Source organism: Octodon degus, unplaced genomic scaffold (assembly GCF_000260255.1).
Source record: "Octodon degus isolate 3935 unplaced genomic scaffold, OctDeg1.0 scaffold00010, whole genome shotgun sequence".
In the NCBI taxonomy this organism is placed as follows: Eukaryota; Metazoa; Chordata; class Mammalia; order Rodentia; family Octodontidae; genus Octodon; species Octodon degus.
The window spans coordinates 23,767,830-23,788,070 of NW_004524586.1; the positions used below are offsets into that span (position 1 = coordinate 23,767,830).

Genomic DNA, 20,241 nt, shown 5'->3' on the forward strand with positions numbered 1-20,241 from the left:
ACCACTAAGAAGACAACACTATGCAAGGTATCATTATTGAAACTGTCCTACTAATCCGTTTTGAAAATGTCTCATTGCTATTTGTTTCTCAATAAAATTATTTATAAAAAGGTCTAAGTATGAAGTTATTTATCTTGTAGACTTCTGAATCAGTGCTCCAGAAGCCCTGAAAGTGTCACAGCTATCGCTATAATTTAAGAATACCCATTTCAGAAATGTGTGTCGTGAGAAAGTAACAGCTCAGACATGAGCCGTAGATTCTGAGCTTGGCTCCTGGAATGACCAATGGACACAGCTGGCTTCACGCCCATGCTGTGCGGCCCAAGGCAGCTCTGGATATTCTGTCACAGTGTGCGGCCCACACCAAGTCTTCCACATATGAGGTTTTATTATGTTTACAACCATGAAAACAGAGGAAGGTGATTGCTTCAACAAACATTTCAGGTGGAGGAACCAGCTGAGCTACCCCTGCCCCATCCCTATCCACGCAGCCTCCTTCCCACACACCTCTCAGGTTGTTCCCAGTGTCCGTACCTTGCAAATTCAACACTGATAGGAGACACTGAGAGTGGCAGGAACACCACTGGCAAAATAGAAGCACAAGAAGGGAAACTCGGAGAGACAACGGATGAGGAACACACTACAGCAAAGCCTTTTCCATTGTGTTATGAAGCCAGGGAGGAAGAGTGTGTTGGTGGCTCAGTGTCCATTAGCCCAGGACACTTGTCATACAGGGCCTTCTGTGACTCCCTCCAGAGGCAAGGTGGGCGCGCTGTCAGCTGTGGGCATCTCCTCCTTCTTCATTGATGTCTGCACTCGAAGACTGACATACGGTTTATGACAAGCTGTGTTGGCCAGTGGAGGGTAGTGCTGTCTGTAGCAGATGTATGCAAAAATGAGGCCAATCACGCCACCAACAAAGGAATCTAGGCAGGAAGGAGAAAAAAATGGGAGAGATGTGTTATTCTTCATTCCCATGTGGCCAGCTACATTTTCTAGAAAGCAATTTTTTCACCTGCCCAGAATTGATTTGACAAGACACCCTGGAAAACTAAAGGAAAGAAAACATGCTAGAAGTCTAAACACCAATGTCAGGGTTGAGGAGACAGCTTGATAGCATAAGCACCTGCTTGGTAAGTGCAAGGACCTAGGTTTGATCCCCGTACCACATACCGTACTGGCCAATGAAACTGGGTGTGGTGGTGCACCCCTCTAATCCCAGTGCTGGGAAGGCTGAGACGGGAGGATTACGATGACTCCAAGATGTGTAGCAAGACTCTGTGCCAAATAAATAAACACCAGTGTCTTCTGCAACCGTCATCCTTTCTAGCACTTAATAAAATGGCATGTGATCCTTCTCTTCACTTTTTTACCTCACATCTGAATGTGGCGTGAATTCAAATTTATTTTCCTGACTTTTAAAAGTCAATTCTAAACTCTGAAAGCAGAATTCCAGCCATGTCTCTAGCATGTAAATCCTCTCAAGGGGGTGTGATTTTTGTTCTCCCTAGGCAAGTTTCTGCTGGAGTCCTTAGATCTTGCTGGTAGACCACACCAACCCAGCAGGCCTGCTGGTCTCTGCCCAGTGTAAGCAGCTTCCTTCAGAGACAAAGTGTATGTGCTGCTGAAGTAAGCACCAGAGTCACAGTGCAAGTGAATAAAACATCTGACAATCCTAGAGCGCTGGCACACTTGGCAGACTTCTGCAGGGAGGTGTCTGATCTTTCCACTGAACTTCAGATCTCACAAAGTTGAAGAGGCTACGAGAGGCAGATGAGGCAGGAGAGTGTGTTTGTAGGCAAACAGGCCCCTCCACCATGGGGTAGCCCCTCACCAAAGAGGGTGGTCAGTTCTTGTACAAAAGACTCCATGTACATAGCCTACCCCGATAGCTCTCTCTGTGTGTGCACTGCGTCTATGGGTCATTCTTGCCAAAATATTCCAGTGTAATAGAGAAACCTGCTTACCAAAAGAACTCTTATTGAGGTTGCTGGTAAGCTGAATTGACTGACACGCTGGAGACTTCTCCTAGCCAATTTGTTATCTTGTTGGATCACACCGATTCCTATGGGCAGATAGCATCCGGCCTACCTTCCCCAGGACTAGGCTTGAATCCACGTCTTGATTCTGCAGCCTGGGTGGGTCCAGAGAACTGTTCTAGACCATAACAAGTTCATTCCAGGCTTGCTGACCAGATGACTCTCAAAGGCCCCAGATTGGACAAAGCACCAAGGCCATGGGCTGATGAGTGTGGCCACCTGGGTTCAGGTGAGGGCCATGGCTTTCTCTGATGGCCAGGACTCAGGATGGTAAGTTCCCTACACTTTCCAGAAAGCAACAAGCTGTGTAGAGACCTTTACATGTGCTGCACTGATCTTGGACTCTTGTAAATCCTCCTCCCCTCTTCAATTCCTATTTAAACTTCAGGGCTCAACCCTATATCATCCAAGAAAGGCCTCATCTGGCTTCTCTTTGTGCTAGAATGAGCCTCTAGGTCCATACCTCAATAACCCCTCTTCACTCTTTGCACAATCAGAGTACTGACAAATGACAAATTGTGCAACTGTTAAACATTTAATCCAGGCATCAGAACTCTACAGGGACAGGGGCTGTGTCTGTCTTGTTGGCTGCCAATTTCCTCAACCCTTGACCAACACTTTGTTCATAGCAGACCTAAGTTTGCTGAGGGAAATGGACACACAGTGAGTCAGTAGTTAAGTGGGGGTGGCTGTCGTGTGTGTCATTGGGTGAGCCCTATGCTGCTCTGCTCCTTTGTTGTTTAATCGGTAATACAAGAACACAGAGCAAGTGTATGGTGTGAAGAGGCCTTTATGAATGAATGTTCTAAGAATGAGGTCCCTTGCCTTGGTCTCTCAAGGCCACACCTTGAGATTATTTGGAAACTTTGCCAAGATACTTTCTGTGAGGATAAAATACCTCTAAGGAACAAGTCACCCGAATTGATCAAAGAAAGAGATTGAATTAATTCTCACTATTTTCTCCATATAAGAGCTTAACTGTAAATTGACAGTGTGGTGCATGGCCACTATCTGGCAGAAAAGCCAATATACCTTTAAGCACCTGTGTGGCCCTGGTGAGCGGCCATCCAGGTTATGGGAGATGAGGGACACTGGTGAATTCGAGGTTGTGGGCATCAGACATAACTTTAATCCACTGAGCTATCTGGTTGCCCCTTTTCATTGTATTTTAAATATACTTCCAATGCATTAACAAATTATCACACAAGAAGATATAAAGCACTGTGTGTAATGAATTCTTGATGGCCACATCCTTGGCCATCTCCAGAGAGGAAATGCTGGCAATGCAGTGGCACCAGGTGAAGGTGAGACAGCAAGCTCTGATCTTCATCCCCAAACCATGGTCTCTTCTGCTGAGGTCTTCTCAGGGTAATGTGCTTCAGCCCCTGGCAAGGAAATCACTTCCTGCCTCTGATCCTCAGGTTCCTTAAGATTGGAGTATCGCTATCAGCCTCCACTTCACTGAGTTGGGATAGCAATTAGATAATATATTACTTCTAAAAGTTATGCCATAGAGTATGTCAAAATAAAACCTATATTGGACAGGATATCATGTTTGCATCTTGTACTATGAATAACCACTATGAAGACAACAATATGCAATGTATTAATTATTGAAACTGTCCTACCAATTGGTCTTGAAACTGTCTCATTGTTATTTGTTTCTCAATAAAATTAATAAAAAACCCTATGAAATAGTATCCATCACTGTTACACTTTCTCTTTCACCCTATTCCAGAATGCCGTTGGATCTTCGATCCTTCCCTATCCTAGTTCTCAGTACCTTCACCTAAATCTGGTATGGCCACATTTCCATAGTATTTTTATTTTATTTTATTTCATTGATTCATATATTTTTATATTTTAGGACAAGGTCTACAGGGTCTACAAGGTCTCACTATGTAGATTGGACGTGTAGTGATTCTCCTGTTTTCAGCCTCCCAAGTGCTGGGATTATAGGCATGTGCCACCATGTCCAGTCTCAGTCTCTGTCTCAGCATGCCTTGGGGGTGGGGCCAGCATGGCACACTGGGGATCGAACCCCAGCTGCTACGCTCTGCCTAAGTAAATGCTTTAGTCCACTGAGCTATCTGGCTGGCCCTTTTCATTGTATTTTAAATATACTTCCAATGCATTAAAAAAATTATCAACCAAGAAACTATAAAGCACTGTGTGCAATGAATTTATGCATAGACACAAATCATAATTAACATGATTAAATGATGTGGCTGCTCAAATAAAGAACTAATTCATGTAGTCTATGGCCACCTACCCATAGAGTATACTAAGAGCCCTTTCTAAACCAAGGCCTTAGAGTTGCAGTGTTGTTTTATTTTCTCCCCAACTCTAGAGAACAAGCTCTCAGAGCATTAGTTTTTATTACACCTAAAATGATTCACAATACCTGTGTGTGAGCTATTGGCTATCAAACGGACCAAAGAGTGAAACATGCACCTTATGCCATTTGACTTTTCTGTGGCTTTGCATTTCCAAATTAACCATTAACCAAAGCCATCAAACCCTTGCAATGATCTGTTTTCCAGGTTCACTGACACAGCTGTGTGCAAGGAAATGGTGATTCCTGTCAAACTGTTTTCCCAGCTGCTAGAATAATGAAAAGTGAAGTCATGGGTGCTGACAGTGTAGGAGTCCCCTCCCAGTTCTTGTCTCAGTCCAAGTAGTCAGTATTTGTAATCCCAAAGATATGTTATTGGAATCCCACCAAGTTAATTCCAATCTACCAATCCCATGGTGAAAGTAAAGGCACTAAAATATATCTATAATTATTGGGGAACCAAGGGACCCCAAGTCCAGCCGCAAAGATGGCTTTTTGGAACAAAGAGGCTCACTCAGAGCTACACTTAGGTTTTATTCAGTGGAGGAGGAGTGGCTTGAGGAAGAATGACTGAGAATTGTGGGAAATAGGTGAATACTGTGAGCTGAGTTAGGTGGGTGGCCTACATTTACCTCTGCCGTATGTACAGGGGACATGCAGAGAAAGTAATTTGCATTATGCTATTGAGATAGTATCTAATGTTTTGGAGGTCTGGTGCTTTGGCTCTGATGTGTAATCTTTCAAGCCCAGGAAGTCATAGCCTCTATCTCGAGGCTCGATCCCAGCTAGCAGCACAGAGCACTAGCTCTTCATCCTGTCTCAACCCAGCTCACATTAAAGAGCAGCAGGTATGAGTTATCAGGGAAACATGCATGCCGCCTTCAAAGACTACCACCAGCACTTTGGCTAGACCAATGTACATTATTTAAGGCCAATTAAAAGAACAAAGAGAAGTCCTATCCAGCTCTGTACATATCAGCACAAGGAAAGAGTGTCAGGCTCATCAAAAATGGAGACAGTCACTCTTTTTTTAAGGAGAGCTGCATAAGTGGTCCTTCACATCAGAGGTATGAGTAGCAACAGGGCAGTGAATGTCCAGATCCAAGCCGATTTCTAGCAAAGGTACTTGGGGCTTTGTCTATTATAAAAATGATAAATGAAATACAAAATATAATTCCCGGAGGCCTGCCCTGTAGCTCAGTTCTTTCAGTGGCTGCTTCAACAAAGCAGTCAGGCTCAGCTTGCTGTGGTTCAGTCTCCACAACTCAAGCCAGCCAAACCTGCCCTGAAGGCATTTGGAGCAAAATATAATTTCCATTATGAGGAAGCTTTCGTCAAAGACCTCAAGTGGAATGCAGCTGTATTTTAATGAATTCCCATTCACATCCTGTTGACAAAAAAGCAGGTGGGGGACAAAGCAGGCTCTTACTGGACAAAAGCCACTTGGGACTGATTTCATTCCAAGAACGGTAGTATGTGACCAGGGCATTCAAAGGAAAATGAATGGACCTCAGTGTCTGGGGAGTCCAAGCTGGTGCTATCTCCTTACTAAGCACTAGTATCATCAAATCAACACACGTGTATATTGCACGCGTCAGACATGATGGCCAGGCCTAGGACACAAGGCAGAAGGAAGCATACACATCCCTTCTATCCCAGAGTTTACTGTCCCACGGGGCAAGATGGACCCAAAGTCATGACAGCTCCACAGACAGCTGCAGCTGGAATAAGCAGAAGATGTATGGAGTCTGGGAACCGGCCCAGCCGAGCTCTGTGGGTGAGTCTGGAGCAGGGTGGTTCTCCCACAGATGTAACCTGCTGGCCAAGACCTGAAGGATAAACAGTGATTAACTAGAGAAAACAGGGAGGTGGGAGGTGGGTCCAAGGAAAACCCTGCAGTTTTCTAGACAGTGGACAGATTATGTGTGGAGCTGCCAAGAAATGAAGGAAAGGGGTTGGCATGTTTGAGAAACAGAAGGTAGCCTGTCTAATAAAGGGGTGGTGTCTCTGTACGACTAGGGGATGCAACATGGCCAGTCATCTGATGTGAGATGGAAAAGGACATGTCTCCCATCCCTCTGTAGTTCTGTTGACCCTCAGCGTGGCCCAAACATCTGCTGGCAGTCTTGCATCTGCCCCTCAAAGTCTCACCCCATTTCCAAGCCTGACAATTTAAAAGGGAGCACAATAAACATAATCATTATGTAAATACATACTAATGTGTTATTAATATTGCAAATTTCTACTAATAAAAACTCTAAAAATGTTTTAAAAGCCAAAAATATAAAAAGGGACAGTTTTATGTTTACAAGTTATATTTCAACGAAGCTGTTTTTTGTTATAAAAAAGGGAGAAGGCCTAACAATAGAGGGGCCCCAAAGATAGTGGAAAAGTGACTTTCATCAGGAAACCTGACCATTGAGTTATCACCTATATAGTGGTCACAAACTCATCTTCTTGTGAGGTGTAAGTACAAGAAAAGGCCTCACAAGGGAGACCTGAGCACGTCAGTATGCCAGGCTATGTTCATCTGCTTGAGCACACACAAGCAGAAGGGCTTCTGAAGATGTGCTGCATATCCCCAAGAGGAGTGCATCCCTTGCCATCACTATGGCAACATCCAACATCACTGAGCGGCCATGACATGAGACCTTGTAGGCCCTGGGCTCCATGATCCAAGATACCAGGGCAAAATTCAGCTCTGGAAAACTCAGTGACTCCAGATGATTTTTGCTACTATTGTTATTTAATTCTTTCTAGCAATAGTACTACTAGTCAGGCTTTCCTGTTTCTGTGTCTGAGTTTCTATAGAAGAACTTAGGTGGCCTGGAGAATGCATGATCTCCCTGGTACATTACAGGCTGGAGGGGCCGGAGCCATGCCTGTCTTACTCTATAAGACAGCCTTGCATATGAAACAAAGACACATGGGGAAATGAACGAGTGCATGAATATTTAAAGTATATTTTTAAAATTTATTTTAAAAGGAAAGAACTGAGAAAGAAAAATGTTTATTATTTTAAAGCCAGTATAAATGAAAATAATACTAGTAAAAAGGAAACATGATTTGGGCAAAATTATTCATTCATGCATGCATTCAGACATATTTATTGAGCACTGCGATAAGCTGAATTGTTTCCATTCAAAAGGAACACTGAAGTTCTAGTACCTTGTAATTTAGAATTAGCCTCAGTAGGAAATAAGGTCATCATGGAAGTAATTCATTGAAAATAAGGTCACTGCGGTGAGCCCTGATCCAGTCTGGCTGGGTCCTTATGAAAAGGGCCCTGGGGACTCACAAATCTGATGCAGGAGGATCACTTGAGCTCAGCAATTCGAAACTAACTTGGGTAACAAATAAAATGCAAAGAGACGACTTATAATCTCTCTTTTGCTTTTTTTTTTTTTTTTTTTTTTTTTTTTTTTCAGAACTGGGGATTAAACTCAGGCCCTTGTGTTTGCCAGGGAAGTGCTTATTCCACTGAGCCATCTCCCCAGCCCTGCCTCTTCTGCTTTTAGTACACATCTGTATAAAGTTTTAAAAAAGGCCAGCAGGGCAGACATACTAAGAGGGAAGATGATGTGCAGAGACAAGGAGATCATGGAGAACAGAGGAGGAGACTGGAACCATGTTGCCAACCCCAAGGAACATCTGAGGCTACCAGAAACTGCAAGACATCAGAAAAAAGGCTGCTTCCCCTACAGGTTTCAGGGAGGGTGGCCCTGCAGTTTGGGGTATTTTATTACAGCAACACTGGGAAATTAATGTAGTAAGTACCATGGTCCATGCCAAAAAAAGTTACCTAAATTTCTTTCTATTTGGAGACCTTATTCTGTTAAAGGGGGCAGGAAATGATGCAAAGCTGTTTGTTTACTTGTTATCTATAGCTGCTTGTATGCACCACTGGATACAAATGCAGTAACCACAACAGAGACCATATGGCCACAGAAAGCCTAAGATATTTACTGTCTGGCTCTTTACAAAGTCTGCCTAGCCACTTCTTTGTTCTAGGGAATAGAGAAAGAAGGCAATGCATGATAGTAAGTTGCTTTCTTTGTCCAGCACTGGTACAAGCAAGGGAAGAGAGTTTGGGTATGAGGGATAGATTGCAATTGAAATCAAATTATCATTAAAAGGCTCAGGTGACCTGTAAGCCAAGATTAGGAGAAGGAGTGGGTACAAGCTGCATACTTTGTTAAAAAGGCGTTCCAAGCACAGAAAGGAGCCAGTGTAAAAGTTCTGGGATGAGATGGGGCCTGAGGCTGGGGCCACATGAGCAAGGAGGGTAGAAGGGCAGGATCCTGTGGGCCGCTGTGGCACTTGGGCTTTGGTGGTGAATGAATAGAGCATATCCAGAAGATTCTGGCAGGAGTCACACAAGCAAACTCAAAGGCTCACTCTGCTTGCAGCATAAGGGAAAAGGAGGAAGGAGGCCTGGCTGGAAGGCATCTACAATATCCCAGGGAGGGATATGAAGTTGGATTCCAGAAATATTCCAAAGAAGAAAAATCAGAAGAAAACTATAGGAAGCTAAGGAAAGAAGAAGACCCTCTGGTAAAGTGAAGCAAGGCTCTCCATGAGACAGGCCCAACAAAGTTGATTCTTCCCAAGGAAACACACAGCAAGCAAACATGCTGCAAGGACAGCAGAAGTCTTGACTGAGAAAGGCTCTCCTGAGGGCCAAAGTTCCCCTCCAGGGTGCTCTGACAAGACAGAGGTGACCTCAGGCTTAGGGCTACTCACACCATCCTGAAGAGTGTCATGGATACACCTACACAGGTGGGTGGGCCAAATGGGTAGACAACACTTAGAGGTTCTGAGACCAGTTGGACGGCTGATGACAAAAGTGAGTGCAGGCCCCGCCTTACAGGGCAGCTGCTCTGCAGAGAAAAGGAGACTCTCACTATTCACTTGGAGCCAAGGAAGGGGAGGAAGAGATTCACAGTGATTTCATCACACCCAAAGCTGGTAAGGTTGTGACAGAAACAATGATTTACTTGCAAGTGTTCTTTTTCAAGTGAATTCAGAGTAAATCCAGAGATCGCTACTGAAGACCAACAAGTCAGAGAAGTTCTGATTCAGATCATGTGTCCCAGGCCAGCCAAATAGCCCAGTGGATTAAAGTATCTGCAAACAATCACAGGGGCTGGGGGCTTCACCCCCAGGGCACGCTGAGACTGCAATTGAGACGGTGTGGCAGCGTCGCGCGCCTGTAATCCCGGCTCTTGGGAGGCTGTAAACAGGAGCATCACTACCAGTCCCATCTAGTAGTGAGACCCTGAACATCCTATAGACCCTTCCCTAAAAAATACAACAATAAATAAATAAATAAAAGCATGTGTCCCGTAGCTCAGAGAGAGTAAGAGCAAGTGAGAATAAGAACAAGAGCAAGAGCAAAACAGGAGAAAACAGAGAGGGAAGAGGAAGGCCAGGGCAAGAAAGGGGAGAGAAGAGTTGGACAGCATTACATGCCATCAAGCTTTGAAGAAAGTGTTTTCCCAAAGGGAACAGCCTCTGTCGGGCTATTTTGTAGCAAGAAGTCTTTTATGGCACATACAACAGTCCAATGCAGTGTCTGCTCCCCCAAACACATTTGCAGCATTGAAAATCACCTGAAGTCTGGTAGCTACCTGTAAGTTTGTTTCAAGTCATGCCTCATAGTACAGTGACCATCACGAAAACCACCCAGCTGGGCAGCAGGGTCTCAGGCTGACTTGGAAGCTTTCTCCTCTCCGTGTAAGTGGGAATGAATGACTTTCTTCCCTCCAACATGTTTTTTCTGGATTACACTCAGAGGTAGATGCTCTTTCTCGTAATGAAACACCACTCAGGCACCTCAACCACTCAAAATGACCTATGATTACAGAAACTGGTGTTGGTGAAGTGATTCCCTCTAAACCTGAATTCTCACAAGAGGAGCATGAGTCCAGGAGCAAAGACCTGGGTTGCAGGCTCGGTATATGTCCAGCAGTGAAGTGGACAGACTCCTGTCACTCCCTGCCATGACTCCTCCCAGGACATAAACCATACACACATAAGAATGTGAAAACAGGCTGGTTTCATGGGATTGTCTGCTCTTTCTCCTTCTCTTTATTTACTTTCTCTATGTAGTTCTCCAAACACCCCGTTAGTGATGGAGATGGGCCCCTTGCAAGGCACAAGGCTGTGAGCTAGTAACCCTTGTGAAGCTCCCATTTCCAGCTGATCTAAAAGCCAGGGTGTTACAGAGACTCAGAGAAGAACATCAGGCACACAGTATTTAATCTTGATCTGACTGCTCTATTTCTGAGGAAATTTTGCTAGATGCTTCATGAGACCTTGCTTAAGCTTGTGCTCTGCTATTTTTCTCACATAAAACAACAGATTTGTATACTTAGAATGGAGTAGGAAGGCAGAACAATAGAAATAATAGATTAACACAGTAAGCCATTTGAGATTATGGACTATTTATTGGATATGAATATGTAATGGCATAATCAGATACATTTCCACATTAAGCACAGTTGCTTAAATGAAAATTGAAACAGACTCATAAACTCTCACAATGCTAATGTTGTTTACTAAATCTCTAACAAGAGAGAGAAGGGTTTTGTTGATATCTGTAGTGTTCCACATGGATTTTATTCATGATTGATGACCCCTGCCTATGAACAGTGGACAGCCTGTCCACTGATGAAAAGCTATAATCTGTCTCAGCCACGTGTCCTGCCTCCAACGGCCACCTACACAGCTGTAGGTCTTCTGCCCATCCACTGACAAGCTCAAAACACTGAAGGTCTCTCTAATCCCTTCCTTAACAGCATGCTGAATTAATAAGATTTTTTTCACTTTCAAAAGATTGTTACTTCTTTTTTTACTTTTTAAAAAATATTTATTTCTTTGGTACAGGGTCTCACTATGCAGCTTGGACTCAAGGTGATAGTCATGTCTCAGCTTCCCCAGCACTGGGATTACAAGTGTGTGTCACCATGCCCGGTTTCAGTGGCTGTCATGTTGTGCCCAGAGTTCTAGAGCTGCCATGGCATGTGGTCCTGGGGATCAAATTTGGGTCCTTGCGCTTGCCAGGGAGGTGCTTAGACCACTGAACTATCTCCCAGCCCAATGAACAATCATTATGGGTGTACTTTTGGCTAAACTCTCGCCTCATGTTGCTTTGTCTGCCACTTGTGGGCAAGGTGTGGTTGCCAAGATTGTTACTTCTTAAAGAATAGCAAAGGATAGAAAGCTGGAACTGAGGTACGATCTAGGTCAAGGTCTCTCAGCCTGACAGTATGGATATTTGGGGTTGGATAACTGTTGGAGGAGGGATTGACCTGTGCATTGTAAGGTGTATGGTCCATTAGCTTTCAGTCCTCAACCCATCAGGTACCAGAAGTATCATCCCCCAAAGATATGTCTGTAGACATTGCTCAATGTCCCTTGCACTATAGTCAAGCTCTCCACTCCCCGTCTGGACAACTGGACCAGATAGCCACAGTGACGAAGGGAAATCAGGAAGAATGAGTCTGATGCAGAGCCCTTTAAAAAATCCAAGGAAAGACCTGATCTTCGCCTGCATAACTTCAGGGATTCAAATAAGAAAGAAATGGGAGAGGAGCCAGAGAGATAGTTCGGCAGTTTGAGCACCTGTCTGGTAAGCACAAGGACCCAGAGTTAATCCTTGGTAGCTCCATGCCAAGATGGCCATCGAAATCTGGTGTGGTAGCACACACCTGTAATCCCAGTATTGGGAAGTCTGAGACAGGATGATCACTATGAGTCTGAGCTGTGTAGTAAGACCCTGTACCAAATAAATAAATAAATAAATAAATAAATAAATAAATAACAAAGGATCTACAAACTGTGGTACAGGGTTTCAGGGTAAATCCTGAGGGGATTTGACTGACTTTGGCAGATACAAAAGTTACATTTCTTGTTATATAGGTCTTGCTTTATCTTGGTCTTAATGATCCAGCAGAAAAGTATAAAAACGAGGTATAAAAAGTAAAGCCATATTCATATGCTGAGCTTTAAAAGGCTCATGTCAACAACTTCTGACATTGTCAGTCCTATGGATAACCCACTACTATTATGTACTACTGAACTATATTGGAATATTTTGCTGAATTCATGCACCTACAATATTTAAATGGCAATGGAATACTCATCTCTGACAAAACTAAACAGAAAAGGGGATACAAATGAAGGACCATTTTGTATCTGTATATACAAAATAGTTAGAATAGATATACAGCTACTTTCTCTTAATTCAGTGAGAAGGAAGATTTGTACTAATAGTTTTGGACAGGATATCATGTCTGCATCTTGTACTACGAATACAACAATATGCAATGTATTAATTATTGAAACTGTCCTACTAATTGGTTTTGAAACTGTCTCATTGCTATTTGTTTCTCAGTAACATTAATAAAAGATAAATAAATAAAATGGTATGACAGAGTTGAGCTGATACCTGGCCCACAGCAATGATCTGTACTGATGCATGTTCAATTTAGGCTACAGAAGTTTCTCAACACATAATTTGGCTTCTCCCCCACATATGGTCTTCAATGTCACTGAACATAATTCTCTTGCTCTGCTTTTCCCACAGGATATTCATATTCTCTATCTGTGCTCAAAGTCCATCTCCATGCCTGCTGGCCAAAATGGTAGTAAAGTCTCATTGTCACAGGTCTTAGGCACAACACCAGCTAAAGTGTGAACCTGCCAGTCCCTAAAACCAAGAGTGGGAATTCTGCACTCTTTCGCCATGGTCAGCTTTGCTCGATAGCAGTATTGTAGCCAGTGAGGTTTATCTGAGGCACAGTTATTGCTAATTGAAAACATTCACCATGTTCACCTTCCTGAGCCACAGAGGTAATGAGTGACAAAGAGTTCAGGAGTAGAGGAGGTTCAGAAGAGGCAAACCTCAAGTCTTAAATTTTACGTAAAATCACTACACAAAGGTTCTTATGCACTTACAAGATAAAGGGTAAAAACAATCTATTCAATTCTGAAACTTCATCATTACCCAAATCCAAAGTGGTTGAATAAAACTGAGAACCTAGCATTCACAGCTTACTAACAGATTATGTTGCAAAAATATATCAGCTACCAAGTCTGTTATTTGAGAAGCACAACTCATCCTTCCTTAGAGACAATGTGCTAAGAAATATTAAAACCAATTTGCATTTATATAGTACAAGTTTAATTACAAAGTACATTTGGGTCCATTATTTCAATCAGCCTATGAAATAGTTCTATGAAATATTCAGGGATTATGCTTCCTGTGCTCCAAGAAGAAAATGTTCGTAGGAGTGCATGGGAAATAATCCATGCAAGACCATGTGGCCTCTACTATTCGTTGTGGGGACATAGCCTTGAAATATGGGCAACAGTGAGTCTCTGGGGAAATACTCCATGGTTCACGGGTGCAGTGGGCATATGCCCTTGTTGCTGTTGGTGCAGTTACTGCCCTCTGCTTTCTCCCTCCTCCCTATAGTGTGGCTCCATATCACTTCATCTGGGTCATCGCCAAAAATAAAGAACAAGACCCTGTGGTCCTCACCTGGCCATCCATCCGGCCTCAGTTGTTGATCAGCACTTGGTGCCTGATGCATCTACTTATGCATCCATGTTTCAGCATCTCTTACCCAGTTTGCAGCAAAGCTGCACGGCAGGCATGTGATGCCTGGGGCATGAGCTCTGGAGGGTGGAGGGCAGACCCACTGCTGAGAAGGAGTAGGAGAACCTGGGGTGATGTTGGGAGAAACATGAAGTCCAGAGAAGACAGGGAAAGGCCTCCACTGGGAGTTCCGCTCACCTCTGACCTCAGTTTCCTGCTTTCTTACCACTGAATAAGCCCTGGAGCAGGTGAAAAGGGACACTCCCACAAGGCAGCTGGCTGCTGAGACAGGAAGAGAAACACTGCCAGGAAGCAGCAGAACAAGGGGAAAAGGAAGAAGAGGTGTGGGCCTCTGATTGTACAAGGCCATTAATTCAAGCAAGCAAGCTCCAGGGCCATTCATTTGTTCCAAGTACACACATGTGAGGCACTTTTAACCTATGCTTCTTGGACCTACATGAATGTATATACTCACTCAATAAAAAAAAACCCACCAAAACTATAGTTTCCAGATTTCTCCATCCACAGAGTCCACTTCCTAGCACAGGACAGGCTAATCAAAGTGAATTGTTCTTTGGAAAGTACTGTGTGAGATCCCTGGAGCCCATATCTGTGGATAGCACCTCTGTCTCTGTTCCCTGCTTGCTACGGTAGGTGGTTGTTGTCCTCTAGGCAGACTGTGAGCTGCAGTTTATGTGCAGAGGGACATGGCAGGGCTTAGCTGTATACCAGGAACAGGTCCCTCAGTTGTTTTGTGTTATTTAGATTCCTAACAAACCTCACTGGACTGAAAACTAGAGGCAAGCCTCATCCTGTCTTGTAGCTACCACTTGAAACATTGTTGGAATTCATTCCTGGCTGGACACATCCTTTGGAATAGCATCTTTCATGAAAAATATGTCCTTATAGGTTGGATTTGATCTGAGAAAAGAGCCAAAAACAACAAAACTAAACCAACCAACAAACCAAACAAATAAACAAACAAAAATACTTGACACCAAGTCTGAAGATTGAGATAAGTAATTGAGGGTGGGGGGAAAGCACATTTGGGTCTGAGGCCTAAAGTATCTTTACACAGAAAGCCTGGCATCCTGGCAGAACTCAGACAAAATCTTCTTGAATACATAGGAAGAGGAGGAAGAGTTCCAGCTCTTTCCTAGGAAGGGCAACAGGAAAATTAGAACTCACTCAGGTAGGTGTATGTGCTTCAGACTACCTGTTCTGTGTTCTGACAATGGGAACACAGTGCATCTCTACATCTGCCCCTGGAGATGTGGGCTGGGTGGACCCTGGGTAGGGCCTCACTGTGGAGGACTCACCTTGCCAGTGGTGCTTGTAGTCACACATGCGGGACAGGGCGATCATCATGGCGCAGTACAGGGGCAGGATGGCCGCGCAGAGCCGCCAGCTCTTCCCCCGCCCACTCTCCGTGAAGCAGTGCAGCTTGCCCGCCAAGTAGAAGGTTGTGAAACCAAGTCCTGAAAAGGCAACTGCCAAAAAGAAACAGCAGGCATTACTGTAGCTGTTGGGAAGCAGCAGGTCAGGCAGGAGATAGTTTGGGAGTCATCCTGGCTTTAGGTTCATCATAGACAGGATGCCCCTGGCTCTTGGAGACTACAGGAGCATCCTGGGCTCATTATATCTCTTCAATACCTGACATGAGCCTTAAAAATCTGTTCCTGCCTTTATCACATCTCTTTGGCAGCTAACATGGTACAAAGAACATGTAATCTAATTGCCTTAGCGTAATAGAGGGTAACCCTACAGACTTTATAATACCATCGGAGTACAGTTCTGACTTCCAGTGGGCTTCATTAGCCCTACTGAGTCTGTCTAGGCCCAAATAGTCCAAAGTCCAAATCTCCTTCTCCCAATGTGGAAATGCAGATTTTTCAGTTAATTGGACCAAATGTGTTAGTAACCACCCCTGGCCATTCTCCAAATTCTGGAAAAACAAAAGAAAAGCCAACACAACAACGCGTTGCAGTTGCCATCTCTGGCTCTGCCCGCCCTTTGTGCTTGAAGGGGAAATTTTCCAACTGACAGCTGCCACCTTTCAGCTCTGCTTGTACAAAACTCTCCCAAGGGGCTTTACCTCACACCTAAAACAGATGGAGCTACTCTTGAGTCAAACTCACTCTCGAGTTTTCTCATCAGCCCGCTCTGAACAGTACACTTTCTTTTAATAAATCTCTACCTTTCTTACTACTATGTGTGTGTCCTGTTTAATTCTTTCAGATACAATGTATTATAGTACAGAGACAAGTAAGCCACAAACTTTTTGTATAGTCATTTGTATAAATATAAATGAAATTTGAGGAGGCAATGATATGGGAAATGAACGTGACACAGAACTCCACCTACTGTATATTTTCAGTCATATATAAGATCTAAAAGTTGACCTCAAGGAAGAGAGCGCAATAGTGATCTGTGGAAGCTAGGAAGGGTGTGGAGAGGGGGACAGAGAGAGCTTTGATGGCAAGACTGAAGTGCATTCAGCTAGGAGGAATTCCAACATTCTGTAGCACTATACAGTTATATAGTCTGCAACAACTTATTATAAATTTCAACTTAACCAGAAGTAGATAAATGTTCCCAGCATAAAGAAATGATTCATGTTTCCAGAGATGGAAATGTAAATTACCCTGAATTGATCATTATGTGTTGTATACAGCTATCAAATTATCATAATTTACCCAATAAATATATAAAAATGCATGACAAAAATTAATACTGAAAAAAAAGCCATAGTTGTAGCTCAGTTAGTTGAAATGTAGACCTCTTAGGACTAAGAGTAATGGTTCTCCACCATGTTTAGGTGTCCAACCATCTTAAATACCTAGCAAGCTTTAAAAGTTCCTTATAGCCACATGTCACTGCCAAGCATTCTGTCTGTGATGGTTAGCATGGATGGCATGTATGCACATGTAAATACATACATACAGGCATGTGAGTACTGCCACTGCCCCAGTAATTCTAAGGTTACAATGAATAAGCTTAGAGGGCTTTGTTGAAATGAAGTGCTACAGCTCCTTTCACTTGATGCCATCCTAATCAGAACTTTCCCCTTTGATTAGAAATACTCTTACTGGGGCAGAGCTCCTAAGTAACCAAGCCAACCAGTGACTTGGTGAAATAGGTCTTGTATATACTCTATCGGTACAGCTACAACTTTAAGAGGCTGCCTAAATCCTGAGCCCCATCCTGAGCAGCCAGCAGGAAGCTGTTACGAAGGTAGACGCTCAGGCCCGCGGCAGACCTGCTCAGTTAGAAGCTGTAGTTGGTATTATCCCACCAGGGCTCTGCATGCACCTTGCAATCCTGCAAGCCCTGGCCTAAAACCCCACATCATCTTTAGAAGGGAGCTCTCCAAGTCTGTCTTCAAGAAATAGCATAAACTATGGTGGAAATTTGGAAATTCTTCTACTTCAAGTTATTTATCATCATGAAAAACCGAAAGTGACCATTACAGAGGTATAAATAAGCTGTGACATTTCCATTCAATAGACTGTTACGCAACCATAAAAATTATGATTACATAACGATATCCTCAACACTTAAGAAACAATGTTAAAAATGAAAGAAGCAGGACTACAGTTTAGGCCAGCAGTGGCCAACTTAAGATATGCACGCTACAGTGGGCCACTGGTTATCACTGAAAGCTCTAAAAGACTCACCATCACTGTGTTTCCCTTGGGGTCAAGATACTCATGGCTCTGACACATTAACAAGACAAACCTTCAGTGTTTCCAATCATGTCACATATTCTTGGTGAGATCCCAGTTATGAGCATAACCATACCAAAGTAGAACTTTTTAGCAACTGCATTAGATAGGATTACAATAGACTCCTCTCATCCAGGTTTTCCCCAGTATAAAAACGAATCAAAAGTAAGGATTTTTAGCAGTATGTCAGACAGCAAAGCTGGGCAGACATACACTTATTGAGTATGTATCATGCTTAACATAGGAGCACGTGAAGCTCCGCCTTGTGCAGCTCTGTTCTGGATTGTTTACCAAGATGGAATGACAATAAGTGATTTACACTGTGTTCCAAAGTGACCCCACTTGGCCAGCATCCTGGCAAGTGCAATGGCTTCATAATTCTCATCCAATCCACTTTTCTCTGTTCCTTCTATTCATTTACATTCTCCCGTTAGCTATTAGAGTGGGAGAGGCAGGCTGGACAGTTGGCTCTGATTTGTGTTGGCCTCATCCTAAGCTCTTACAGGAGGAATAATAGGCTTTATTTAAATCATATGGTGTAGCAAGTCTACTCACCTAATTATACTAAGTGTAGGAGCAGAAAAGAACTGCCCTGGGGCTTTGTTGAGAAATGGATAAAAGTCCCCGAGATTGGAATCAGAAGAGAGGCAGCCAGCCCTGAGTGTTGCCAAATTGGCATCTCTCAGGGAAACAAACAGGTTTTTTCCTAAAGGCAACAAATATAGTGGATGTTGAGTAGGAATTCAGATGCATTCCCATAGACAGAGAACCTAGAGACTTTAACACAGAGAAGCCATCAACTGAAGCTAAGTACACCACCTGTACCTCTGGGCATCTTTAAGGGGTGGAGACCAGCTAGTGTCTGACTGGCTCAGGTGAACATCCCAGCCTTCACCCAACGTTGGATGCCCCAGGAATTCTCATCTGGCCAGCTCTTGTACCATAGGCTTTGTCTTGTTCTTTGGAGTATGCGTAAAGGAACTTTCTCACAAGGTAGGAGACAGTACTGTACCATAGCCCCTCCAGAGTGTTGAGCCTCACTTCTGCTTCCTTAGAGGTTGCCTGCAACACCTAGAGTCTGTAGGCAGGCAGACCAGAACCAGTCTTCTTTGCCACCTGCTGTTGGGTCTTTGAGCAGTATTTCTAAGCATTGCCGCATGTCCTTACTTCTCTAGGTGACAGGATGAATTTCCAATTTCATGCTAAACCTTATTCGTGTCATTTTCTTGCTGACATTTATACCGTTATTGAGCTGACATAATGTCTTTTGACAAAGGACTTCTGAGGCAGATCCTCCTGGCCTGGGAGGCAAGCCTGAGCTACAAGAAGCTCTGCTCTTTGCACTCCTGATTTTGCAGTAACCACCAGAGCCACAACTAGGTTCTACCAAACCATGCTGAATTAATAGGATTCTGTCTATGAATAAGGGTGTGGGGTGAGGGTAGTATCTCACATCCAACTCTGAGGTGCTGGGACTCTCAACCATTAAGGCTTAGATTTAAATTCAACCAGGAGAACAAACAAGGAAGATAATCAAACTGAACATTTCCAATTTGAAAAACCCAGCCTTTCATTCTCTTCTCAAAGAACATGTGTATTTAGGGAAGAAGTATTTTAACCTAGTACGGAACAAATTAGATGATATCCACTCCAAGTGAGTGTCTAGCTTTATATGCAGGCCTAGCTTTTGGCTAGACAAAGAACCAAAACAGAAAATGCAGAGACATAGGCATTGAAAATTTTGGAAAATAGGGATTATAAAATAAAGGTATCCTTATCTTGCTAATATTACCTACAAAAGAAATATGAGCAAAAAACTCCCAAGCTAGTGGTGGTGTGAGAGGTGTCAAGAATCTTCGTGTTCTAGGTAGCAAACTTGTTTACTGGTGTTCCAGTTTGAAACACACAAGTGCACACATTCCCAAACGCATCCCACGAGGGCACAAGTGTCCCTTTATTAGTGATGGGAGGATCCAGGCATGGTGATCTGTGGGAAAAGCACATGCAGTCACTTTCAGAAACTGTTACAAGATTTTTTGTATATATTTGTATATATTTCTTCTGGCAGTGCAAAGCAAATACGTTCTCAACAAGGAAGAAGACTAAAGGTAATAGCTTCCCATCCTGACCTGGCAGTTGAAATGCTCAGTTGCTGTTTTCAGTGAGAGCAGATAAGCAGAGGAGGACAATCTAAGGAGCTGGTCCAGAAGCTGACGTCCGGTGTGTCTGTGAGCAGGGTTATTTCTTCTCTGGTAACACTGAGAAGAAATCACTGATTCTTTTCCTCAGTCACCAGATGAATTAGCATTGGTTGATCTCTCTGTCTCTGTCTATGTCCTTGTCTCTGTCTCCCTCTCTGTCTTCCTGTCTCTTTGTCCCTCTTCTTCTTCCTCTTCTTCTTCCTCTTCTTCTTCCTCTTCTTCCTCCTCTTCCTCTTCTTTCTTCTTCTTCTTCTTCTTCTTCTTCTTCTTCTTCTTCTTCTTCTTCTTCTTCTTCTTCTTCTTCTTCTTCTTCTTCTTCTTCTTCCTCCTCCTCCTC

At 43.5% G+C, this 20,241-nt stretch overlaps 1 protein-coding gene and 1 pseudogene across 1 annotated transcript in view; one reads left to right on the top strand and one right to left on the bottom strand.

Annotated features, from left to right (window-relative positions):
* Positions 1 to 434: 434 nt before the first annotated feature.
* Positions 435 to 20,241, bottom strand: part of Plpp4 (phospholipid phosphatase 4) — a 149,029-nt gene continuing 129,222 nt past the window's right edge. The window contains exons 6-7 of the mRNA XM_004625615.2: positions 15,298 to 15,468; positions 435 to 926 (exon numbers count right to left, since the gene is read on the bottom strand). Coding sequence (XP_004625672.1) covers positions 727 to 926; positions 15,298 to 15,468 — 371 coding nt within the window. The 3' untranslated portion in view covers positions 435 to 726. The remainder of the gene's footprint in view (positions 927 to 15,297; positions 15,469 to 20,241) is intronic.
* Positions 13,130 to 13,290, top strand: LOC111815035 (annotated as a pseudogene).